The sequence below is a fragment of the Gallinula chloropus genome (genome assembly GCF_964237585.1).
Source record: "Gallinula chloropus genome assembly, chromosome: 1".
Taxonomy (NCBI): domain Eukaryota; kingdom Metazoa; phylum Chordata; class Aves; order Gruiformes; family Rallidae; genus Gallinula; species Gallinula chloropus.
This window is the reverse complement of record NC_140085.1, coordinates 77,380,931-77,407,530: the sequence shown is the minus strand read 5'-3', so window position 1 is coordinate 77,407,530 and position 26,600 is coordinate 77,380,931. Positions and strand designations below refer to the sequence as shown.

At 41.2% G+C, this 26,600-nt stretch overlaps 1 protein-coding gene across 1 annotated transcript in view; it reads left to right on the top strand.

Annotated features, from left to right (window-relative positions):
- Nucleotides 1-21,799, top strand: part of PDE3A (phosphodiesterase 3A) — a gene marked incomplete at its 5' end in the record, with an annotated part of 256,323 nt that extends 234,524 nt beyond the window's left edge. The window contains 7 exons of the mRNA XM_084277536.1: nucleotides 3,610-3,721; nucleotides 7,049-7,162; nucleotides 8,698-8,897; nucleotides 10,576-10,779; nucleotides 13,524-13,679; nucleotides 17,253-17,502; nucleotides 21,481-21,799. Of these exons, the coding sequence (XP_084133662.1) occupies nucleotides 3,610-3,721; nucleotides 7,049-7,162; nucleotides 8,698-8,897; nucleotides 10,576-10,779; nucleotides 13,524-13,679; nucleotides 17,253-17,502; nucleotides 21,481-21,728 (1,284 nt within the window). The 3' untranslated portion in view covers nucleotides 21,729-21,799. The remainder of the gene's footprint in view (nucleotides 1-3,609; nucleotides 3,722-7,048; nucleotides 7,163-8,697; nucleotides 8,898-10,575; nucleotides 10,780-13,523; nucleotides 13,680-17,252; nucleotides 17,503-21,480) is intronic.
- Between the last annotated feature and the right edge of the window lie 4,801 nt (nucleotides 21,800-26,600).

Sequence of the window (26,600 nt, the reverse complement as noted above, 5' to 3'; positions counted from 1 at the left end):
ATACAATTCTATGATTCTATGACCTCAAAGACCATCTAGTTACAACCCTCCTGCCCTGGGCAGAGACACCCTTCACTAGACCAGGTTGCCTAAAGCCCCATCCAGCCTGGCCTTGAACACTGCCAAGGATCCAAGGGCATACACAGCTTCTCCTGGCTCATCCATTAAATGGAATCATCCATTAAAAATAAGTAAATTAACAAGCCGAATTAACTATGTTTGCCTTGCTAGGTTAAATTTATGAGATGGAACAAAGCAGAGTTGACACGTGCCTCTAGGGAAGCATTTGGTTTAGAAAGCAAATGCTGGCTTAGCATCTTTGAAGCTGCTTGAGATGTCTGTTTCTTCTTTTAGGAATGTTAAATTGATTTAGACATATAAAAAGACCCCAAACCAGTCAGCAGCCATAAAAGCATCTGTGCAAAGTACAGCAGCAAGCACTCTAAATGTGGCACTAACAAATATGCATGATAGGGCTTAGAGAGGAATTTTACATAGCAGCTTCATTTCAGAAAGGAACAGCAGAGCTCTGCAAATGAGTTGATGCTTCACAAGAGGCCATAAAGTTAAGATAATGTCATAAGTCACACTTAACACTCTTCTTACAGCTCCTATAAAACCAAAACCTGTGGAAGAGAAACTCTTTTGCTTTAGAAAGCAAATTAATTGAAGAACAGGCTGAGATCAAGGTCTCTCATAAGCTTTTATTACTGGGCTGGTAGAAATAAGAAATGCTGGTGGTGCTCCTATGCTCCCAGTACACAGCCTGTGTCGAGGCAGTGGGGCATCCCTGCAGTGAGTGCGAGTTGGTCCCTGGACGGTGTCAAGAGGAGTGTTTGGTTTTCTCATCATCACACATGGCTTCTGCAGAGAGGAGCTGCAGCTGCTGTAAGGAGGAGAAAGGCAAATCAGTCCTTGGGGGATGGAATATTCCCAGGATCGTCACAGAGGCCCTTGTGAGGATTTGTGTATGTCAGAGCTGGAGACCAGGTGCCAACAACTTAAAAGAAACATGCTTGAAGAAAACAGATACAGGAGACAAAAAAGGAGTGAGAGAAGGCTGCCTGCAAGCAGAGAGTAAGGAACTGCTAAGCCAGACTTTTCACGTGTCCTCCAACACCCAGGAGAGGAGCGACGTGTGAATAACAATCCCCATTTCCAACCACAGCTTCCATTAGGAATCATTCGGGAGAAGTGCTTGTCCTTCTACAGGCAGCACTGCCAGAATTATCTGAGTTATAAATGATTCATTCAAGTGTTAGCAATCATTGCAGAAACAAGCAGAGAATGCAGGCTGGAGGGACCAGGCACTGTGGAACACCCACTGCCAAGCACCTGGCAGCTGTAGTCGCAGTTTCCCTGGGCTCATCCCTGGCAGTGGGGATCACTCCGTGGCTGCAAGGGTGCCACGCTCAGCCGTGGGACTCGTAACTCCCAGGCATCGCATGCAGCAGCATGCAGTTTGGGCAGGAAGGGTTTTGAAAGCAGAAGCATTTAAAAATAGTTAATCCAGAGCAATGAATAAACAAAACTACGCAGTTTTCCTTTTATAAAGAAAAGAATTCAGTTAGTTGGCTTTCTAGAAGACGTCAGTGCCTTTTTGTCCTCTTCTGACCTGCCCTTCCTCCTCCCCAGTTGCTAAGAAAGAGAGAAAACCTTAAAAAATGTCCAAATGTCTTTCTTGGCTGTTTATGTTTTCTAATGACCACTGAGAATAATGACATTTTACTCCCAAGTCGTGGGGAAGAGCAGTCATTCGTGTCCATCACAGTCAGCCGCACTTCTTTTCAACTGCTGTGGAATTTCCTGGCCCCCAAAATTCAAGAGGAGGGAAAACATGCTTTTATGACATGTTTTATTTAGTATACCTGTCCAATATTGGTAGTGTAGACAAGTAAGGTTTGGTAGTGCAGAATAGTATTTTTTCATGCTTCCTCTTTTTATATAGAGATATTTTGCTGGAAATATGAAGCTTCCCTTTTAGTAATGTAAGATGATAGTGTTAAATGGTGAAAATGTGGATCTCTGTAGCTATGATTCCAGATAGATAAACAGAATGCTGAGCAATTTCTAATCCAAATTCTGCTTAAAGTCAGTCTCTTTGCTCTGCCCTGCTGCTGGAGGATCCCACAGAGTGTTCAGAGTGTAACGTTTTGCCTTCTATAGACCCATTCTAAGTTCATGTCTTCCAGAGTGCTGTAATTCAGTAGTTCCTTTGCTATAAAGAACTTCTCAGTTTATGGCCAACAGCCATGGTCACAAAGAGAAATTAACCACTGCAGTGATTTTTCTGACTGCATTGCTGGTGGCATTTATGCAGGTAGGGCAGGAACAGAAGTAAAGAGCTGGGGACACCTGCAGAACCCCAGTTGTCAGATGTGTGTCATTAGAGGGACACACCAGATGGTGTCAAACACCACACTCACCATGTCTCTGCATCATCACTGCCTGCTGCGGTGCCTTGCCAGAGTTACTTCACATGCAGATTTTTCCTGATAGGGATTGAATAGAGGAGGAAGCAGGAAAGCAAACATCATTAGTGCTGCAGAATCCTGTCCCTTTTTAGTGTTCTTACAGTGGCAGGACATTTGAAGCTTATGTTCATTAAATTTTGGGTGCAGCTCACAGGTCCCAAATTATATACACAATATACAGAAAGAAACAGGTGTGGATAGCTGTTTCATTTACATTCAGGTGTAAAATACGAAAGTAATTTGTAACAATTTCTTATTGGTATCACACTCATCATTCCTAATGTGCTTCAAATTGTTTAGCTCCAGGCAGATCATTACCAGACAGATGGCATGAAAAGGACAGAATTTAGCTAACAGCAGTAAATAAATGAAGGAGTTGAAAGGCTTGAGGGTCCAATTTGTGAAAGAAGAGTAAAAGTCAGGCAGTAATTTTACTGTGCCCCATTGTTCTGTATGTCAAGTTCAAACTTCTCTTCAAAAGTGTCCATTTTGCAGCAGCTTCTGTCTGCATTTCTGAGCCCTTGTCTCCCCTCAACATCCCCTCACTCATCCATCCCATTCTCCCTTCCAATATATCCTGTCCTGGATGTCTACAGTCATCTTTCATGCAGGAACACTTGGAGAAGCCCTGCTTCCTAAGCCGCTTCCTGCCTCTGAGGTCCTGTTGGAGAAGTCACTTTTGCTGTTTCACTTCCTAAACAAGGGAGAGGGAGAGGAGATAATGCACAGGAACCAAATGGTTCTCTCCTTTTGTCATTCCTTCATTTGTTCCCCCTTTTTCTGGGAATTGATTTGGCTCATGGGTGCTCCTTGGAGAAGTTTACAGTTTTACAGAAGTTTTACAGTTTTCTGCCATATGCCTGAAAGGAATAGAAGAACATCTAGAAATGTGTAATGAAGGAACAAGGAGGACTTTTTCATGCTATTAGTTTGTCTGTTTGGCTGTATAGCCATACCCATATGGAAACGCAAATAGATGTAGCTATAGCTGGATCAAATAGCTGGATCAAATGTACTTGAGCAAATACTACCAGGAAAGCAAGTTTTCATGGGGCAACTTGACAGAATGATTTTTTTATATCTAAATTTAGAGATTTTCTAGTTTTTATGGTGGGTTGTTTTGGATTTTTTTCAGGTATCATACAGGCTTTTTGAAGATATGGGGCTGTTTGAAACCTTCAAAATACCAGTGAGGGAGTTTATGAACTACTTTCATGCCTTGGAATGTGGATACCGAGAGATACCTTGTAAGTAAAAATTCCCAGCAGATAATCATGCTTCCGTACAGTTTTGGGTGTTTTCCACACACTTGGTTATTGAAACATTTCTTCTCTCATTATAACAACTTTTTGGTTTTTTAGTCCTGCTACATCATGACTAAATGGAGGGCTCTGTAGCCAGAGACTGGCGCTGAACCAGTTTCTCATCTTTTTTTCATTGTATTTAATGTTTCATGTTCTTTCATAATAATTCAGAGCAAATTCTGCGCAAGCACTGGAGCCATATAAAGCTACTGTAGGCACAAAGAACTGTTTCTTGATGATGCAAGTGTACCCCAGTTGGAGTCTACTGAAACATTTCTCCCCATAAGCACAGTAGAGGTGCTATGCAACTGATGGAGATGAGCTTTGTAAAGCAGACAAAAAATATGCCAAGTAGATGGAGTGCATCCTGTTCTTCTGCAGCTACAGTTCAGCTGATATTTTGCAGTGTGAATCATTTATTCAAGGCAAAACCTGCTTTCAGACATCCCCAAAGTATTTACTAATTCAAATCAAATTTAACAAACCACTTCAACTGCAAAAGACTTGGGTTTTTTTCTTTTCTCTCCTTAGGGGGAGAGTGGGACTAATTACCCCCCTTTAGCTGGCAGATAACCCCAGCGTTGAGGAATATAGGACACACTGTTTTATCCCAGAAAAATGTCTGAAAACTTGTTGTAATAAGTCACATTGTCTCTCTTTCAAAATATTAAATACTAATTGAACAGCTGCAGTGGGAGGGATTGAAGGAGAGCTATGTCAAAATGCCTCCCAGCCAGGTGGTTTGGACTCTCTTCTGGGAAAGTGAGAGACCAAATTTCAAATCTTTTCTTGTGTTTGAAGCTGATCAGGGATTTGAAACAGAGGATTATAGCCTGAGGGTTTATAGGTGGATGTTCCACAGTCTGTCTGTCCTACTGGAACTATTCCTCTTTGTTTAAAATATTTAACTATTCATAGAGCCTCAGGAATTTTAGTGAATCTAGCCTTCATTTCCTTGTCTTTTTCTTAAGTGTGTTTTCTTTTAGTGAAGTGGAATATTTTGTCTAGTACAAAATTAATTTACCTTCCAGTTTTTAATTTCTGTGAAGGGGTAAAAACCAAACCGATGTGTTTGGACTTAACCACTTCTGGTTGCTGAACTGAAAAATGGGTTATTCACACAAAACTACTGGTGACAATCCAATCTGGATTAAAATAGCCCTATTCTCACAAGAGGGTAATCCAGCCTTCACTGCAAAAAAAGTATTAGACCCCTGTGCAAGGTCATCCTCTAGGTTTTGTGTGAGGAGATTAGTGTTTTGGGAGAGATGTTCTTAGTACTTAGAGGAAGTCAGGGAAAAGGAGAGTATTTCCCTGTTGTACTTACTTTTTTTCCAAAAGTAACAGTTCCTATGTTGCTTGCTGTTTTGCTGTTAAAAACTGCAGCCAGCAGTCACTCCCAAGTATTTAAAGGGAAGGTTCACAGGGAAGGCGACGAGCGCTGTAAATCAAAGGTCAAGTGGCATGACAGCAACGCTCGCGTTTTAGTGAGCAGGCAAAATGACTGCAAATTGTGAATATAATAAACCTTTCTGTGTTGCACCTGTTTGCCCTCAGCAGGCAGAATACTGCTGATGTTCGGCACAGACAAGGTAGGCAGTTGCCTCCAGCACAGAAGGGTATTGTTAACAAGATGATGAGTCCCACTCTGACAGAGCCAGGGCAATGAAGGCTGGTTTTGACAGAGGAGGGCCTCAGCAGTGCTGTTCTGAGGGGGCAGGTAGGTGTTGGAGCAAGCATTATCCATCTCCTAGCAGTGGCAAGAGGACAGGGTCCTTTCTCTTCTCCCATAGAACGAGAGACCATAGGGTGAAGTTCCACTTCAGTGCTGAGAAACCTTCCATCAGATGCATGCTGCCTATTTTTAGGATGCAGCAGGTGTAAAACCAGGTTACTTGCACATCATGCTTCCAGTCCCTTTTACTCCCCCAGAGTACAGAAGACCCATAATGAATCTGGTCAAATATTACTTCTTAGAAAGGGCTTCTGGACTTGTGTGTTGATAATTTTTCCTAATGAAGGATACATATCCTCTCCAGTGTTACCCTGATTCATCACCATTAACTTCTTAATAGAACCTAGTTCTTCACCTGTTCCCATCAAGCCCATTCCAGCAGTTAGTTTGCCAGTGAGAAACACATGACCAATTGGCATTGCCAAGGGGTCTCCACCTAAGATGGATGATTACCTGGATATGTAGCCACCTACTGTGAGTTTTACAGATGAGGGTGACCTATCAGTGGAGTCCCAAATTTTTGTGCTTTGTGCTCTGAAATGCATCTTTTCGGAGCTGCAGAAGCAGGGAAGTAGCCACAGGTTGTCATCCAATTCAGCACGTTTCGTTTAGCTAGTCACTGTAGAAGATAGCTGTGCTCTGCCTAAAATTAGCCTGAATCAAAAACTGACATGCTTGGCCATCAGTAGTTTAGCCCCAGATGTAAGCTTTGGTCCTGGTGCAGCAAAGTGTTACCCTTCTTTTGGCATCATGGTTGCTTTTTGCTACTGTATGCTTAGGCAGAGCTTTGTGCTGAATTAGCAGGTGATTCTTTTTCAGCAAGTTGTGTGGATTGTGGGATAGTTACCTGGCCTTGAAGGATTTGGTGATAGGAGCCTCAGGGTGACTGTTATCTCTCTTTTCTGCAAAGAGAGCTTGTGTAAGACAAATTATAGGATCCAGGGCCTGACCTCTTATCTTTGGTCAGAAAACTGCAGAAGGAATCTGGTTTAACTGTGCAGTGTACACGTGTCCTGAGTTTGGTATTTTTGCAGTGCATCTCCTAGCACAGCACGTAAATTTGCTCAAGTTGAGTCAGGTGAGCGTTGCCTGCCATGTGTTTAGAGGCTGGGTGAGATCTGGCTACTGAAGAGAACGAAATTTTCCCACTGGTTTCATTTGAATCAGGGGTTAACAGTGCGCGTTTACCCCATGGCATTTAACTAGGTAAAGGCAGCCACCCAGGGTAAAGGGTTGGAGCACAAGACAGCCTCCTTGTTTGACATGTACTTGCAAAGTTTCCAACGCTGCAGATCCCACTGCTTCTCTGCAGTTCTCTCCTTGACTTGTGTGAAGCATACCACTGAGTGTGCTTCAGCTTTAGTAAAAGAAAAGGCAAGCATTTCCAGAATACGGCTGCTTTTCATGCCTGTGACAGTGTTTGATTTGCCTCTGCTTGATTGACTGCCGCGCAGTACCCACTAGATGGTGCTGACTTCCCTCTCTCAGAAATATCCTTCGAGTCTAATAGCGGGGTCATTTGTTTTGTATCACAGATCACAACCGAATCCATGCAACTGACGTTCTACACGCCGTTTGGTATCTTACTACTCAGCCCATCCCAGGACTCCCAACTGTGATTAACGATCACGGGTCAGCAAGTGATTCAGGTATATTTGAATGTGCGAGTACTTATGTTCCATTTTTAAAGTTTTTGTCATGAAATGTGCTGTAAGAAAGCCAACAGTTGAGGGTTGGGTGCAGTGGTTGTTAGGTTGGATGTTGAAGGTGTTAAGGCATGTCGATGTAACTTCAAAGGAAATGGAATTGGTCCTCCAGAACCTAATACTTCACATTTAACAATGTGTGAATGGAAACAGGTGTGGTCACCCATAACAGCAGATGTTTGCCACCATTTGATTTTTACAACAGCTTTATCTTCCTAGAAAACTCTATGAGTAGTGCTTTTCAGCACTGCTCCAGAAGCAGTGTAGAGTTTTAAATCCTCAAATCCTGCGTAGTTTTGTTATTACAAAACCATTGGGGCGTGCAGGTAGTGCTGTGCGCTTGCTGCTGCTAGATGTCCTGTCCTTTGCCTTTCTTCACTGTCTCCAAAGAGAGAGGCTTCTTACCATTTTTGCAACTAGTTTGCAAGACCTATTCTCTGCTATTTTATGATTCCTCTTTACAGGAAGTTCTTCATACTGCATCTTTATATTAACTTCTCGAGGTTCAGCTGTAGCATCTAGAGGACCTGACTGTAGTTTGTGAGAGTTCTAAGGCAGTTGCAGGAAAAACAAGTTTCTTACACAGAAAGCACTTCCACTTCTGCTTTTTATAGTGGTGTTTGTGTGGCACATCCATACCATTTGTGAAACTTTTCAGGATGTTTTGGAGGGGCAGGAAACATTTTTATTCCAGAAAAATTTTCTTAGCAAGTGTTGCTGGAGTATTTGTCGGTGAGGTGAAATGAGTGGAATGAAAAGGATTGACTTTTGGGGCTTTTTGGGTTTTGTTATTTGAAAGACGTTTCTGCAGCCACACATAAGGGCCATTTGAGCAGATTCAGTTAGCAGAGAATCTCAGTATCTGCTTCTGACAGGCATGTTCAAGCTGTTTCAAAAAGAGGTTGTTAAGAGAATTACCAAATTATTCAAAGTCTAACCCTTTGGATTTGAAAGCATGCACCATAATTGAATTAATAAATGCTAGTTCGTTTGTTTAAGGGCTGTGACTAATCTATATGGTGAGGCAATTAGAGGAAAGAGTAAGATCAGGTTACCCACAAAGCTCCAGCATGGCCACGAATCCGTGGCTTATTGCTAGTAACTTACAGAGTTTGAGAACAGGCTCTGCTGGATGGCTGGAAGATCCCCAGGTGGGATCAGAACTGGTTCCTCTCCAATTGTGTGCCTCTCCTGAGTGATTTAGTCTAGGTCATCCTGCTCTGGCAGAGGGGTTGGACTAGATGATGTTTCAAGGTCCCTTCCAGCTCCTAAGGTTCTGTGACTCTGTGTGCCTTATTGCACTAGATCATGTGCAAAGTATCAGAAGGCGTATGAGGTCAGCATATGGTTACTCTCCTGTTTTGTATTGTAAACCTGCTGCTTCACTTCCTGCTTTGTTTCTTCTTTCTGTTTCAGTAAGTCACTGAAAAAGTGGTAAGGATTTATTTTTTTTAAAAAATGTATTTATTTCTGCTCAGATTCTGACAGTGGAATCACTCATGGCCATATGGGTTATGTATTTTCGAAGACATACACACCTACAGACGACAGCTACGGATGCCTGGCCGGCAACATCCCTGCCCTTGAGCTGATGGCTCTCTATGTAGCTGCAGCCATGCATGACTACGATCACCCAGGAAGGACCAATGCCTTTTTGGTAGCAACGAGTGCTCCTCAGGTAAATAAATCTCAAGCGACATTGCTGTTAAGTTTGGAAGGTCTTTAGTAACAGCTTCTCCTTGCCAGTGATGCCTGTGGCTTCCATGAAGAACAACTCTAACAAACATTTTGAAACAGCTTGTCAAAGTGACAGAAATAATAATTTCACTTGGGATTACCAGTAAAACACTCTTGCTACCCTCAGTTAGTGGAGCTGTTAAGAAAGGTAGTGATAAATGTCTCAGTAAAGGAGAAGCTAATCCTCTGCTGACTGATAGAGAACCCACAACTGTGAAATTAGGGAAAAATTATTCTACCTAGGCACAAAAAGATTAAAATAAAATAAAAAAAACACCTCTATAGCTGACAGTGCACCATGCAAGTCAGATTGTGCATGATCGTAACATATTTTCTAGTGTTCCCATACAATATGAGCAGTTGCAGTTTCTTGTGAATGTATTTTTATATTCTGCATCTGTCAAGGCGGGGCAGGTGTGGAAAATAATCTCAGTTTTGTAAATGAAGAATCAAGATTCACCCAAGGTTACACAGAAGTTGCTGCCAATGCTGGGAGTTGAATTCTGAAATTCAGAGTCACTGTTTATTGGCTTGATCATGAGATCTTCTTTCTTTACCTTACAAAGCTGACCTGCTCAGCTTCAGCATACTGCACTGAAAAGTATCTCTTTGGACAAGGAAATAAAAAAAAGATAGTTTAATGGTGAAAAGTTGGGTAGAGATGCCAAAATTCTAGATTTACTTCCCAGACTTGATCTCTCACCAAGAGCAAGTCACCTGTACGTGCTCTGTATCAGTTTCTGTCTGTAAACTATAAAATACCATAAATACGTCTCATCCTAGCAACACTTTTCTGTGATCAAGAACTTCAATACTCTGGCCAAGTAAATAGAATGATAGAAGACTGTTTTTAAGAAATGAGTTTTACAACTGTGTGGTTGTAAAAATCAACAAGGAATTCTAGATGATTAGCCTTAAAGTATTGTCCCTAGTTTCATAATAAATTGATGGGAAAATTCAAGTTACTGATGTTAATTTGGGAGCTTAGTTTGTTGTTTGGATTTAGTTTTTGGTTTTGTGGCTTTTAATTCAAATATCACCTCAAATTTGCATTTAGGGGGTTTTTCTACTTCTTTTTCATGACAAGCAGTATTAGTTTCCAGAAATTATAAAGTGTTGTTGCATTAAATACTCCCCCTCTCAGGAGCTGGGCATGAATAGCAGAATATATCTGTCTCAAATGCTTCCTGTGCAGTTAGGTAAAACAGAATATAAAGCTGAGTTAGTCTGTGTTAAATGATAGATTCTGTACTTCAGGATTGATTTTTTTTTTTTTTTTATCTCTGGATGACAAAAAAGTATAATTGAAGTGAAAAGCCACTGGAACATATATATGTATGTATATGTATGTATTTGTCTAAAAAGCTACAAAACTGGTGTCTGTTTTACACAGAAGCAAACTTGGAAAAGCTTTCCTTTCCACAAACCAAATTGTCAAAAGACTGAATGTTGTTCAAGTGGAGAGATTTCCTGGGTGGTGTCTGACCCCTAAAGTCCATTTCCTAATAGACCAAATCTGAACCTCCTTCCTTCATCATCCCCATCGTTCTCACTTCTGCTCTGGTGGGTCTTCTGCTAAGAGGTTTGTCAGCTCTCAGCTGCCCACGTTGCTTTCGCAGGCGGTGCTGTACAACGACCGCTCTGTCCTGGAGAACCACCACGCTGCTGCTGCCTGGAACCTCTTCATGTCAAGGCCAGAGTACAACTTCCTGGTCAACCTTGACCACGTGGAGTTCAAGCATTTCCGATTCCTTGTCATTGAGGCAATTTTGGCTACTGACCTGAAGAAACACTTTGACTTTGTTGCCAAATTCAACGCCAAGGTAAGAACGTTGGTTCAGGCTTCTTGTGGATGGTTCAGGGAAGATTGTGGGGCTTGGTAGCATCACCACAGTGAAAAGGCCAGAAAGGCTGCTGTGTTGCTCTTGCTTCTGAATGTCCTTTTGCAAAACATTCTGTTGAACAGTAATCTGGAACCTTAGTTATTTTTTACTTATTTAAATTTAGTGGCACAATTTATTTTCTTATATATGTTTACTTTTTTCAGAAAGTGGTTTAAGGCTAAGGGTATTATGGACTATTTGAATGCTAATCCCTGTTACATCCTACTTTTCAGCATTGTTTTCTTGCTCACTGGCATTTTAGACCTGTTAGGAAAGCACTCGGGGGAAAAAAATAAAGATATTACCAAGTTTCCATAATGGATAGATATTTAATATGAATGTTTATTGGTTTAATTGTACTGTTATGTTATCAAAGCACCAAGACTGTAGCAATGTTGAAATTCTAATTTCAAATGCAGTGAAACCATGGTCTTTCTTTCCTATTTCGTTTCAAATGCGTAAATGTTAGAGAAAGTTCACTGAAGATCTTACCTGCACACTCCATAAAATTGCAATCGTGGAAAACAAGCCTTAAAAATTATTGTACAATTTCAACCTAACCTACTGGAAATCACCACCTCTCAAGTTACCTTAATAAACTCCACCATCCATCAAAGGTCTTGACATGTTACCTGCCTTTGGAGATGGTGCTGCCACCTTGTTTCTTGTTGGAATGGCACCATGCTAGGACTAGAAGTTCCTAACTGTTTTGGAGACATAGATAAAATGTTTTTTTTGTGCTATTGCTTGACTGATTTTATTTTCTGATTCCCTGTAACATCTCTCCCTTGATTAGGCTTTAAGAGTCTGTAAAGAAAGATCTTAAATTAAGGTCAAGGGTAGAGAGAGAACGGATCTTTAAATCTGTAAAAGTCTGAACTCCTTCTGCACCCTTGGTAGTCATGTCCCAAAACTTCTGATAATATTGGAGGACAGGCAAATGGGTAGGTCCCTTAGGTCTTAATTTTAAACTCTGGGGTCATTTTCACCAACCTAATTTTCTCATAAAGTATTGAACTGTACTGACAGATCTGTCAGGGCTATGTACAATAAAGCACAGGGAATTTAGGCTGTCTGAATACATCCTTCAAATCTGACAGTTTGGACCAGAACCTTCACTTATGTGAATGTAAGGAAGAAATAAAAAAGACAGACCAAACCAGTGATTATTGTGGCGTTGACACTGTGATTAACTGTCTTGACTGTGGAAGAGGACAAGCTTGACCAAAGTACTTGGTGTAAATTGTGGATCTTGAAAACTAAATTCGCCTTTAATCTGTCAGGCTGGACAGCAGTGGGTGTACCCACTGTTGTAACCAAGCAAGGTGATACCCAAGAGACAGCAGATAAATAGAACAGTCTGATGTATCCTGCCAGCTCTCTGTAGATTTATAAGGACATCTGTTAACCTTCTTTGCTCTCCTTAATGCTTGGATAGTCAAATGGGCATGCATGGAATAAAAAGTGGAGGAGAAAGTGAATATATTAATCAGTGCTTTTGGCTGAGCCTAGCTTTCCTTGCCTTGAAAAGAGATTATTTATGTTTGGTTGGCAGAGTCTCTTTTGTACCAGAGTGGACTCCAAGAGAAGACCTGACATGTTTGTATATGGGTGTAGGTGCTGTAACTCATAAAATCATCTCTAAATGATCACATTGTTCATTGGGGTGCAACACTATAGTTTAGTACTTTGAGGCCATCTTTATCGGTACAGAAGTCAGTGTAAGCACATGTAATGTAGGCATCCTCCGAAAGCACCAGCAAGAAACACTGAAGGAATGGCACCGGAGTGAATGGCATCAGGTTAGGGAGCACTTAAGCAAACTGGACATACACAAGCCTGTGGGACCTGATGGGATGCAGCCATGGGTAAAAATACCTGATGGGGACAGTAAAGCAACTGAGCCAGACTTCTCTCAGTGGTGTCTGGTGACAGGACATGACACAGTGGGCACAAACTGAAATACAGGAATCCCCATCTAAAAATGAGGAAGGATGTGTTTACTCTGATGTGGTTGTACATTGAAAGATGTTGCCCAGTTCATAGAGTTTCCCCTTGGAGATACTCAGAACCAAGCTGGACATGATCCCAAGCAGCCTGCTGTAGCTGACCCGGCCTTGAGCAAGAGGTTGGACTAGGTGATCTCCAAAGTTGCCTTCTGGCCTCAACCGTTCTGTGATTCTTTAAGGTTATGATTTTATTGTGATAGTATATATCACTCTTTATTGTGAAGTATGGAAAAAATAGAGGTCAGGAAAAAGATAGGGACTATTTTCAGGCATACTTAGATCAGATAGGGAAATGAGCTTACAACATGCATCTTCACACTGCAATTAATTCAGCATGACATTTCATGGTAATTTATCTTTATACACCAATTAGATAGTAACTTCTTGGAAAATGTTATGGTAAGATTGTATTTGTTTGTTTTCCTAGCAAATGCTTTCTAAGGCACATCATTTCCTAAATATTAATTTCTCATCATTTATCTCAGTGTTCATTGGTTTTCAATTTTTTCTGTTTACATATTGTTCTACAGCTGATTGTAAATTCCAAACAAGTGATTTTGTGAATTTTGTTAAATAGCTAAATATACTGTAAGTTATCCCAGGGCAGAACTTCCTCTGTGGATGCATCCTTTTACCCATGATAACCCTCATGGTTTTCCTTTTTCTGTCTACTAGGTGAATGATGATGTTGGAATTGACTGGACTAATGAGAACGATCGTTTGCTGGTTTGCCAAATGTGCATCAAACTGGCTGACATAAATGGGCCTGCAAAATGCAAAGATTTGCATCTGCAGTGGACAGAAGGCATCGTCAATGAGTTTTATGAACAGGTAAGTAACTGCATGTCCAAAGCATTATCTGTTGGTTGCATGTCTTGTGTTAAACAGTCCAGCAGCATGCTAGTGCTGGGTGAAAGTCAGAGTCATGGTGAAGAGGATAGCTAGAGTCAACATTAGTTCATCCTTTTGCTGGATCAAACTCCGTTTGTCACTGAAGCTTCTGATGTGTCCTCAAAGACATCTGATGATGGGGTTTCTGCAGGCTTAACGTGGACATGGGAAACAAGTGTTCCTTTCCACCTTTTTTTTTCTGTTGGTAGTGATCATGTTTCCCTTTCACTCTTCTTCAGTGCAAACTATATTTTCATCCTTTATTCTATGTATTAAAAAGACATCAGCTGGTTCTCATCACTTTCCTCTGCAGTCACAGAGTGGATCACACTTTTATTGATGTGTGGTCTCCAAAACTGGACCCAACTTCATTTTTGAGATGATCTAAACAGAGCAGAGAATTTCTTTTATCTGTGGACCACATCTCTGTTCACACATAGACAACCTTCATGTACTGAGCACGACTGTAACGCTGACTTTCAGTTTATCACAGATTAACCATACCTGCTTCCTATATGTTGATCCTAACTTACACCTTAAGACACTACTTTCAGCTTTCAGAAGCTTTGTCGGTACAACTGCACTAATGGAAAGAGGACAGCCAGAAATTGATTTACAAAGACCTGAGAATACAGTCAGGTACTGGTCCTCTCCTGCCCGGTGTAAGGGAGCCCTTAATCAAACCTTTGCTCATTATAATCTACTTGGCCGTACCAAGTATGAGGGACAGGGCTGTTCCCACACTATTCCTCAATTTCCCCAGTGGGAACATACTTTGAATGTGCTGGTTTGAATAAACTCCACATCCTGTCTTTCTGAGAGGAAGCAAGCAAGCTAAATCACTGAAGCAGAGATGCCAGACTTCTTGGGGGGCTGTGCAGTAACTTGAAGTCCCAGACTAATCCTTTTTAAAGCCTTTTCATCTTCCCTTAAACTTACTGTTCTTAAGTTTGGAAAAAACAAAGCACAGGCTTTTCTGCTGCTGTTGCCTTCTGGAGTATGTAAAGAAATGTGAAAAGGGACAAAATTCAGACAGCGACCTGAAGCTCCTTCATTTATTTCAGATCTCCCGAGAAAAAGAAAGAACAACAAGTCTTAACGTGTTACATCCATAGTTGGTTCCATTTTTCTTTTCAATTTTTTTTCTTAAAGAGAGTGAGTCCCTTCATGTTCCAGGAAATGCTTTACTTCATATTTGCCTATTTTTATTCCAATTCTCCCAAAAAATTTTATTTCACTTGATTCTGGTGATGATTGCAGCTTATGTGGGTGACTACTGCATGCAGACAAACACTTCTGATCAGGTATATGATCTAACTCACCTTTGATGCAACATAACTAATATCAGAAGGCAGGAAGTGTTCCCATGCATCAGTATCATCAAAGTGTTGGATAGCAAGCTCTGAATCAAGCTTGGGAGGGACACACGGGGGAGGAAACTGTGTGACCTGTTCCACCGGAGGAATCTGGGTCAGAAAGGTGGGATACTGATGTTTTCATACTCTTGAAAGCTGCTCCAAAGGACTGTTGGAGATTATCTTTCTTATGATCCTGTAACTAAAAACCCCCGAAGTTTGAAGATCTATCCTCTCTGCAAAATTTGATTCTGAACAAACACATATGGTACCTTTGTTAATGTCATTCCTTTTGGCATGAGGATTGTAGGCAAATGTTGTGGGTTTTTTCATGGCATGAGTTGCCATGCTGACAGGATAATGATGGGATTGAAAATAGAGAATATTTTCTTGCTAGAACTTACTTTTGGTATTAAGGAGGATAAGCAAAATTCTCCATTCATTCAACCTAGGTTAAAACCTGACTTTCCTTAGTGTCATATGTAATGAGAGGTATATCAAACCATCTTCGCCATGGTTTTGATTATCTGATTTTTTTCTAAGCAGGGAAAAGTCTTCATTTCTAATTTCTAAAAAGGATCATTTTATGGGAAGCATGAATTTGCCTGAAACTGCTATCAAAAAACACCAATTCATTGAAGAACGTAACTCCTGTATAAATAAAAACTCCTTGTTAAGAATGTGTTGCATAGAAACATTCAAAATCCCATATCATCTTGTCATAGTACATTTCGTTTTCTTCCCTCCACGTGCTCAACACACTTATTTGAAGACAGGAGGTTGGACATATCAAAAAGAATCACAAAATGCACTGTGAGCTGTTTCACATAAATTGTGGTTTAATGGAACATGAAGAAAAGAACTTGTAAACATTTCAGAAGTCACCTTTCTTCTCACTACTCCCAGCTCACAACCAGGAAATCTCAGATGTGTTACCACTGTAAAGAAGAGCGAGCTGCCACCTCTTTCTTGATTTGCTTGCTATTCCAGGAATGGATGTTTCACACTCTTGTTAACACGAATATTTTGCATTGAATGATCAAACATAACATTTCAGAGTAGATTATTTTATATATAAAAGTAACAGAACAAAACAGGAGAAAATGAGGCATCTGTCGTACGTGCTTCAAAATTTAACTCTCAGTTCTTTGGCCTTCTCAGATATCAACAGTGTGTTGACCAGATCTTGTCCATGGCTTTTAGAAAATTTAGGCTACAAGGAGATAAAGTTGGGCAATCTGTAACGTAATAGAAACTGAAAATGTCCCTCCAAATTCTAACCTATATTCTCTAATATAGATGTCTGTATTGTATTAAAACATTAACTTGTATATCAGTCTTGATTAGGGGGACTAGATTATTTTATTTTTCTTGGGGAGGTGACATCCAGTCTTGACATGTCTGTTCAGATGAAAACTCAATATCACCAGAAACTTTGCTGTGATATATCAGACTTGATTGTGCAAGAAAGTTTTACCAGCTTCTGTATCATGTGAGCCTGGAGAAAACAGTCTTCCCTTCTCCCCTCTCGAAGAAAAGCTAACAAAAAGCTTTATGGGAAAGATATACTGCTGCTAAGTAACCCTTGCCTTCATTGGGATCATTCTCAGACTCCCAGGAGACAAATTGTTATGACAGAAAGCCCAGAGGACCTCTCCTCGTTATGTATAGCAAGGGCAAAATCCATAAGTAAACTAGTTTGGTGACAGACAGCCCTTGCTTGTAGAAGTTCAGTCTTGTTTCCTGCAAGCAGGTGGCTGACTACAAAGCAGTTGTAAACTAATCCTCACAAAAGCAAAGGGATTTTTTGAAAATAACTTGAACAAAGAAAATAATAATTTTCAAAGTTTTGCTCTCACGTTGTAAAGTACAGGACGGGGGCGTTGGGCATCATTTTGCACAGTCATCAACTGATACCCTTTGTTAAATTTACAGTATCAGTAGTGGGTCCTCTTAGAAGAAAAGAGCTGTAGCTCCGATTAACCAGTTGACATGATGGCACTGGAGTAGCATCATGCTGGCATGCTATGGAAGTGGCATTACAGCTGAACTATTTCTCTTTCATCATTTTTAATTGGTTTGATGTGCATTACTCCTTTTTGTGACATGGCTTTGTTTCATTTACTTCAGAGAAATTACCACTCTCTTTCATCTCCAGGGTGATGAAGAGGCTAGCCTGGGCTTGCCAATCAGTCCTTTCATGGATCGTTCTGCTCCTCAGCTGGCACACCTCCAGGAATCTTTCATCACTCATATTGTGGGACCACTATGTAACTCCTATGACTCAGCAGGGCTGATGCCAGGAAAATGGATAGAAGATAGTGATGAATCAGGAGACACTGATGAGCATGAAGAAGAAGAAGAAGAAGAAACAGCAGAAATGGAAACTTGTGAAAATGCTGAATCCAGTAAGTTCTTCACACATTTTGTGAGAGAGTGAGCTGTATATTGTGACCAAAACCTAAGCAGCCATATTGTAAAAGCATAGAGACCATGAGCTGGTCGCGTTCAATATGGGCCCCTCCAGACCTGCAGTGCTGTCCCTTGGCAAGCTGGCATGTAGCCAGTTACATTAGTAATGGAGACACTCCGTGGTTTCAGGACTGAAACCTTTGGCTAAGGTTTATGGTGGTGGATCACACATCCTGTGCATGAGGGCTTTTTAGACTGCATCAGCACTGGTGTTAGTTAGCTGGTGTTCTTTCAGTTGAAGAAAGGATGGTTGGGAGAAGATTTTTGAAGGAAAGCACTCATTTCCATGAGTTAGTGTGATGTACAGGAATAACAGAATGGGGCTCTGAGATGCTGATGCAATGTAAGAGTTTATAGCAATGGAAGTACTTTAACGCATGGATCTTCAAAGCAATGTCTGGAGAAGAGAATCAGCCCTGAGCATTGCTGTGTTGTGCGCTGAGAGCTGTATCACTTGGCCTTTCTGGCTAATCAGTAACTAAAGCTGATAGTCTCCTGCCTCACCTCCAGAAGGGCAGCAGTGCCAACATTCATCATACTGAGAGGAGAACTTTGTACCTTAAAAAGACATCTCAGGAGCTTGTTTGAGCTTCAAGAGAAAAGGCTACAACTATAGACATCTTCTACTGTTTTTCCTGCATGTTGCCTTTTCCTTTCTTTTGTGTTCCTCCTCCCAGTGAATTGCCTATTACTGTTCTTTTATTTCCTTCCTTCGAGTCATCTTTCTCTCCCTCCCCTATGTGTGATCCTTCAAAAAAGCACAAACCTTATGTGAGCTAGTGAAATACTCTTACATAGCTTTTTATCTTAACAGCCTCACTTTTTCTGTTCCTTCCCACACACTTTCATCTGCCCTACTGAGTATCATCCCTATTTTGTGTTTGGGAAGCTGAGAAACTGAAAGATTTGAGGATTGCAGTAAGTCACATAAGGACATGGAACTAAAAATCTATGTCCCTTGTGCAGAACTGACCTTTTATCTCTAGTAAGATCCAGGGATACACGGTTTGTATTTAAGAAATTATTGCTGCTGTTCACACGCACATGCTTGCACAGGTTTTCGGTTCAGCAGGTTCACATGCACTAAAAACATTGTGAAACAGCAAACATTAAGTAATACAGCACACAGGGGCTTGTTTTACTACCTTATGATCCAGCAGCTCTGCAATAGCAGGCAGAGCCACATGTTTCTGTGGCAGAAGGGCATTTATGGAGTTGCCTACTGGGGGAAAGCAGGAGCCTTTGGTAATCAATATAGACCCCAAAGCCTGAAAGTGGTATTGCCGTAGCAGTAAGAAAGAGGAAGGGTGTTCACATTTATCCATGGGAGTGTCTAACTTTACTTTGAATTCCTTGGTTTCCTTTCACCTCATTTCTGTAATCACTTATCTTCTGTATCACTGCTAGTCAAGTCCAACAATGCTGCTTTCAGGTTAAAAGCAGAGACCATGATTAACCCTTGTCACATTGAAAACAGACCATTTTGTAGTTGTCTTCTGTTTTCCTTTTCACATTCTACTCCATGACAGTACTTTAGTATTCAACCTGGAGCTTTTACAAACTCAGAGAATTGTAGGGGTTGGAAGAGACCTCCAGAGATCATCGGGTCCAACCCCCCTGCCAGAGCAGGTTCCCTAGTTCATACTGCACAGGTAGGTGTCCAGACCAGTCTTGAATATCTCCAGAGAAGGAGACTCCACAACCCCCCTGGGCAGCCTGTCCCAGTGCTCTGTCACCCTCACTGTGAAAAAGTTCTTCTACACATTGGTGCTGAACTTCCTGTGCTCTAACTTGCAGCCATTGCCCCTTGTCCTGTCCCCATAGACCACTGAAAAGGGGCTGGACATTTCCCTCTGTCTGCTACACTTCAGATATTTATAAACACTAATCAGATGCCCTTTTCTTTTGTCAAGGCTGAACAGTCCCAGCTCACTCAGCCTTTCCTCATAGGGGAGATGCTCCAGGCCCTTAATCATCTTTGTAGCCCTCTGCTGGACTCTCTCCAAGATATCCCTGTCTTTTTTTATACTGGGGAGCCCAGAACTGGATACAGTTCTCTTTACCCTTTACTCTTTAGGGTCTAGGCCTTTTTCAAAACTTTAAAAATGAATGTATCAGAAGTTTTGAAATATCCAAATTCTTCTGACTCCCTTCTTACCAAATGTGGGGTGCTTGTCTTCTCAGTCATACCAACATGCTACAAACTGTTTTTTTCCAGTTTCCTAAATCCTCTGTGACTGTGTGGATCTCAGTCAGGAATTTATGCATCTTCTGTCTTGATATTGGGGTCTTACAGGTAGTTAAAAATTATTCCTACAATCAACACAGTTTTGGATGTTCTAAACTTTCTCAGTGAAACAGAATAAAAGGTTGAGATGTCAGATGCGTAGATGCTAGAAGCTCTGTAGTTGATGAAGAACTTTTTCTTGATGGAAATGCCTTTTAGTCAGATGGAAATGTAATTGTGGCAGAAAACACTTCACATACGTCCTGATAATTCACTAAAGCAGTTGAGATAAATTTGAGTTATGAATTCATAAGGTAGCTTTAAATGTTTTTTGTTATTATACAGGAGTATGTAATTCCCCTAAAGTTCTGGTGCAAAAATTAAACAGGCTCAGTCTTTATTGTCTTGAACAAATTTTAACACCACAGCAAGTGCTCACTGGTGTCTGCAGAGAGCAGCAAGATGTGGGGTCACCCGGGAAACCCAGGAGAGAATGTCCCGCTGAGGCATTGGCAGGGTAGGGGCTTCTTATTAGTGCTAAACCTGAAGGTTTCCTACAGGGAACCAAGGGCTTTCTAATGAAGGATTGAGTTGGATTTGGTCTGTGCTCAGTGAAAAGCTCTTTGTTTCCAGTTCAAAAGCTTCAAGGGCTAAACGTTTTGGATCCTGACACAGACATACTTTAGGCAACCTGCAAGTACTAATCCACGCAAATTTATTTGCTGCAAAACATTCCTCTACGTCACCTTCTTTAAGAAAGAAATCTGCAGTTGTCTTTGGAGGGGGTATTATTTCAGCTCTGTGACTGCCGTTGCCACTGTTAATGGCCAGGGAAAACGTCCAAGCTTTGTACCGCTAAGGCGTTAACAGTCTGTGTTGGACAGGCTGTACATACCCAGTGAAGAGCACACTTCAGACAGCAAAACACTTGTAGAGCAGCTGCGTCAGGAGCCTTGAGCACTCAGTGGCGCATTTTATAGGTTAGCAGTAGGGAACTGATGCTTCAAGGAAAGACCAAGCCAGCTCCCTGATAGTATTTGGCTATATGTCTGCTGCTTCGGCAGTCACACTCCGTTGCCAAAGCAATGTTGTGGAAAGGCTTTAAGGTCATCTCTGTTGTGATGGCAGGGTGGTAAATCTCTGACTGTGAGAAGGGAACATAGGAATGAGTTCCCTCCTGTGATTATGAGTGCTTGCTCGCTTGTTATCCTTCTGCAGCTTAGATCAGAGGTAAAATGTAGAGAAAATGAAATCTGGATGTTTTTTCTAGGGCAATCGGCAGGGAGTGGGGTGGAAGCACAGAACTTAATCTGTGTGTTACGGAGTAGGTTGATCAGAGCCTTTAAGTAATTGACATAAAAAGTGAGCAGAAACAGCTCAGCAACATGTTTTATGTTTAATCATTCAAGCACTAGGTGTCCCTGTGAGCTACATAGCCAGGGACAGCACGCAACCTGTGGTAGGATGAAATTGGGGCTCAAACTGTGCAGGAAGCCTGTCTGCTTTCCCACAGGTCTGGAGGGGTGTAGCTTTCTCAGTCTTAAGGCTGTTAAAGTTTGTAGTTTTAAAAAAATCTGTTGGTGCAGTTCAGTCTCATAGTTCACCTTGTCTGCTTCCTATACCCTCAGTCCCTTTTCCTCCTTCTCTCCCAGAAAACAGTACATTAATGTCTCATGGTATTTTACAGGAAAGAAGAAGTTCAAGAGGAGGAAAATCTACTGTCAGATCACTCAGCACCTGCTTCAGAACCATAAAATGTGGAAGAAAGTAATTGAGGATGAGGAAAGGTTAGCTGGGACAGACAAGCAAGGCGCAGAGCAATCCACGCTGCACCAATCTTCAGAACAAATCCAGGCCATCAGGGAAGAGGAGGAGGAGAAAGGGAAGCCCAAGAGGGATGAAGAGGAGAACACAACTGTAGAATCGAACCAATGACAATATTTACAGCAGTATTTTAAGACAGATTGACTAGTGCACAGACTCTTTCTCAAGCCAGCACAGCATTTAGACACAACACTGTAGAAGTATGGGATAATGCGCCTACAGCTGTTTAATTTGTTTCTCTTTCCTTTTTATGGTGAGGTACATTGTTTAAACTCCTATGCTCAAGGAAGCTTTCACACTGCGACACCGGCTTTTACAGACTTTCTTTAAAGATATTTGGGAGTGGGTGGAATTATATAAATATATATATATATAGCCAGGGTTATTGGCTGCACACTTCAGCAAAATACATTTAATGATATATTATGGTCACTGTGATATTTACAGAAGAAAGTTATCTAAGGAAGTGCTGCTTCTGAAGCATGTTTGCAGTTAACAGTAAGGTACCAGTTAAATAGCTTTTGCTCTTGATGCTGAGGGATAAAAGTTCTGGGGCTCTGTATGAATGCTGATGTATCCTGCCAACACATACGTGTGCATGAGGGGGTGTTTGCGAGTGTGAGCAGATGTAATGTAAAATAGCCTAGTTTGAGTTCCTACACTAGCTGTACCATGTGTCCCAGTACATGACAACAAACAGAAGGCCTGAATTTTAGAGAATTTCTGCCAACGAGTGAATCGGAGAGCATTTTGAGGAGCTTTGCCTTCCCCATAGCCCTCCAAGTCCCAGTTTGCACTCCAGCTGCAGGCAGCAGCCTTTCAGCAGGGGCCTTTCAGCAGCCTGGGCTGCTGGTCTGGCCCCATCTGTCTGTGCAGGTTCCTCCTCCTCCTCCTCCTCAGCACTTCCCAGACTGCTGGCGAAAGGGTTGTGCCAGGAAATCTGGGGGTTGTGAGGCATACTGTGTGGCATGCTGGTCTGTTTCCCTCAAGGGGACCTGGCCCTCTGTATACTTTAGAGTGTCTGAATGGCTGCATGGGGTGGGGGGTGTGTGTGTTTGGGCAGAAGAGAGCAGAGAGCAAAGGTGTGTACGTACTTAGAAACTAGAGGCACGCTGTCGTAGTCCTACCCTAACCTTATGTCTCCGTGCATCAGTGCCCAAATATATAATTTAAGAAAGAAGCTAAACTACATCTCTGGAAAGCAAAAGGCAGGGAGTGTGAGGGCCATGCCCTTCTTCAGAATGAAAGGCGAATGATGCATTAGGAGTAGGGTGGGGGACAGGTGCCAATCCGGCATCGGCCAGACACTCATGTGTCTCAGCAACCACTCACATGAGCTTCAGAGAACTTCATTTTTCAGTGTGAGGTGCTGGATGGGAGCAGTTTGTTGCTAGTGTTCTCCTTAGAAGCAGCGTGTTTGATCCCACCAATATACTTTTTTTTCTTCTTTTTTCCTTTTTTTTTTTTAAGAGAAAGGAAAAGATCGGGCCTGTAAGAAGAGCAGATTTTTTTTTTTTTGTTCTGTTTATTTGTTTTCTCTGTTGTTTATGCTGTGAGCCAAATGTCTATTTAAAAGGTTGGATATTCACTTTCAATATTTTATTTCACGATATTATATTTGTCAATGATTAGCTATCTAGATGTAAATATGGAAAAATTTTTATGGTTTCCTGTAGATAATGATATCTTTAAGAGAAAAAAAAAAAGAAAAAGAAAAAAAGGGAAAATTTTTTTGTAAAGCTAATTTTTTTAAAAAATAAATACGAAAAAAATTTTATACAGTGTAGCCATTTCCAAACCTGACAATTAAAGTCTTTAGTAATTTCTATAGACCCTTCTGGGAAGCCAGCGGTCTACCAGATCAAGGCTTTGAAATATTAATGCTCTTTGGGACTGGCAGCACCAACCAGTGCTACACAATTTAGAGTTTTGTTCCCACAAAAAGAATTATATACATAAAGTTCAGTATTTCTCAAACAACATTTGACTACGTATGCTTTTTATATTTTGATCCTGCAGCCCCTTGCCAAGAAGAGGATTGCTTGTGTGAGCAAGAATGCTTTTGAAAGGAAGAGTTTGTAGGAGAAGTCCTTTATGTGTTAATTTTCTGACTGCATCCATCACTTTTTGCTATTGTTACACATTCACTGTATGTCATGATTCTATACCTCCACAAAAATGTTGGAAAATATTCTCTATCAAAGCCAATCAGCTTGTGTGTTACCACTTCAGAGTTCCTTTTTGCTTTGCATTTCCCTTAGAGGGAGCTTTTGCTGGAAAACAGGATTTTGGTTTCTTGCAGGTTGCGTTTACCTGATACTGTCCCATGCTACTCTTTCTGATAGAGAAGGCGTTTGTCTTTTGACAGAGTGACTCTAGAGCATGGCTCTGAACGCTTTTATCAGCAGACATATTTAGTGTTTGTTAATGAAATCAGAAAATGCAAGATCCAAACTCCGTTATTATTTTAAAGGGAAAGGATGTAGCAGAATTCATGCGAAAGATGAAAAGATGTCTCCAAGATCCCAGCAAATCTTCACCAATTCCAGCTTGCACTGTTTTCACACCTCTTCAGTAACTTTGGTTCATCACTTTATTTGGGGTTTTCATGTACAAGTCATATGCATACCTTATACTATGAGAAGATTTTAACATGCCTCATTCTGTCCTTTAAAAATTAAACTTACTGAGATGCTTTAAAATGTCACATCTCCAAGCACTTTTGTCTCCATTTTCAGTGCACGATCGCTGAGAGTGGATTTTTTACACTGAATTTTATATTGCCTTTGCTAAAAGAATTTAAAAATAAAAAGAAGATATTGCAGCAAACATTAATGGGTGCCCGGTTGGTAAAATAGGAAAAGGCATTCAAGAATGAGGCGAAAGCCTACAAGTGGCGTTCCGCATCTCCCTTTAAGCAGGTATGCACAGGGTTGAAGGAAGAAACATTGTCCTTAAAAAACATGCTGAAATGGAATTGTTTTATTTTTTTAGTCATCATTTTTTGTTGCCACTAGATAAGATCAGCGTCAACGTCTTTTGGGGCTTCTTGTTGCACTGCCTGTGGAGCGGTCAGAGGTCTCCGAGGCCTGGCTGCGGCCTTGCTGCTCCAGCCTGTTTGTGGGTGGGGTCTGGTTAGCTCAGGTCCTCTGCAGCAAGGGAATTGCTGGCAGGCCGAAAGTCACAGTGACTGTAGATTCTATCCAAACTGGAAGGAATACCGTCAAAGCAGCTGAAATGTCTGGGAGCGGTTAATTTGGCAAGGAGTTGACTATGTTTGCGCTCTAAATAATTACTTAATAGAATCCAGTTTCTGGAGGTGTCCACTCTGCGTGGATCTGATTTTCGGTCTTTGCAGAGTGCTGCTGGCTGGCAGTGATCAGGGAAGCTCCTGTGTTGGCTTAAATGTAACAGAAAAGAAAATGCAAGAGAGATTTTATATCAGGCACGTGAATACCCTTTTATTGCTTCAGGGTTTTTTAGTAAATAATGGAGCAGGTACATTTTTATGGGGTTTTATAATAGTTTCTTATCCAAGAGGCAAAACGTTTAACTTGCAGCAACCTTTTAGAGGGTAGACCTTGATGCTTTTCCACTTTGTGTAGTCCTTTGCTGTTGCAAACCCCAAATAAAGCACAGCTTGTGCAATATTTTTTTTTTGGGGTGGGGGGAAAGTTGCATTCTATCAGCAAAGTCCTCAGACTTCACATGGGATGTTTACAATATTGATACAGGTTTCTGGATATACAGTAGGGAAAGAGGTTTGTCAGATACTAGAGAATGCAAGCCACACTTATACAGTGTTTAGAAGTAACAAAATATGTAGACATTGTAGTTTCCAGTTGTTAAAAAAAGAGGAAGAGAAAGATTGGACTATTTTTCTGATAAGATGTTTGGGTTTTTTTCCACTTTAATGTTGTGTGATTACTGATCCTGTTCCCTTCCAGTCTAGGAGTCTGCAGTTCCCTTAGAGGGGGGGCAGTGAGAAAAGCATTCTGCCCGTCACATCACAATCACATACAAATCCTTTTGTCCCCATATTCCCAGTTCACTTGATCCTCACATGCTGTTTACTATGGAATAGAACTTCTCTCATTATGCTTGTGTTGTAGAAGGAGTACAAGGGAAGTAGAGAGAGAAACCCCAAATTATTTATGTTGTTACTTTTAGGAGCGGTCCGAGAATTGGGTTTCCAAGAACCCAAAATGCTTGTCTAGAAGTAACTATTTCCACCATGTTCAAAGGTCCAGAGTTTACTATTTATGTTCTAATTGCTAAGGGAACCTGTCATTTCTTGCTTTGCATTGAGCAAATCTACAGAGCATGTTGACATCTCTGAAAACCATCAGCCCCCTCCAATGGAAAGGTGGTGTTCAATGCGATGTTGCCAGTGATGCATGAGAAGTGAGTTGCAAAAGTCTTCTAGGAAAAGGGATTCTGCTGTACTCTTGGCAGCATTTTGAACTCCCTCCCTCTGTGAGTGAAACCCTTTACAGAGAGCTGAGGAAATGGCTGAGTGTCACCAGTGGCCTCCCCTGTGCCCTTGGGCAGGGTGCTGGCTCTCAGAGCAAATGAGAGTCACCCTCCCAAAGTAAGTGGTTCCCAGTGCAGGTGTAATTTGAGAATGCATCTGTTAACAGCTCAAGGATAGTTTGTCAGTTTTACATGTCTCTCTGCATCGTCATAAAGTTAAACTCCAAGATTTCAGTTTCTCAGCACCTTTTCAGTGGATGCATTTGAGGTTTCTACTGGGTTTTTAAGGTCCTGGTGGTCTGAATTTGGAAGGAAGTCTGTAAAGATTCAGAAAAATGCTTCTAAAAGTACCATTTGGCATCTAAGCAAATTCTGTACCCCAGTCCCTTTTTATGCTTTCCATGCTGGACATTCATTTGTTTTCTTTAGGAAGTTCTCCTAAATTTCCATCTGCTTTTTAGATACAAATTATGAATTATGAAATTCTGCCCCCCTATTTCTTTCTTCCTT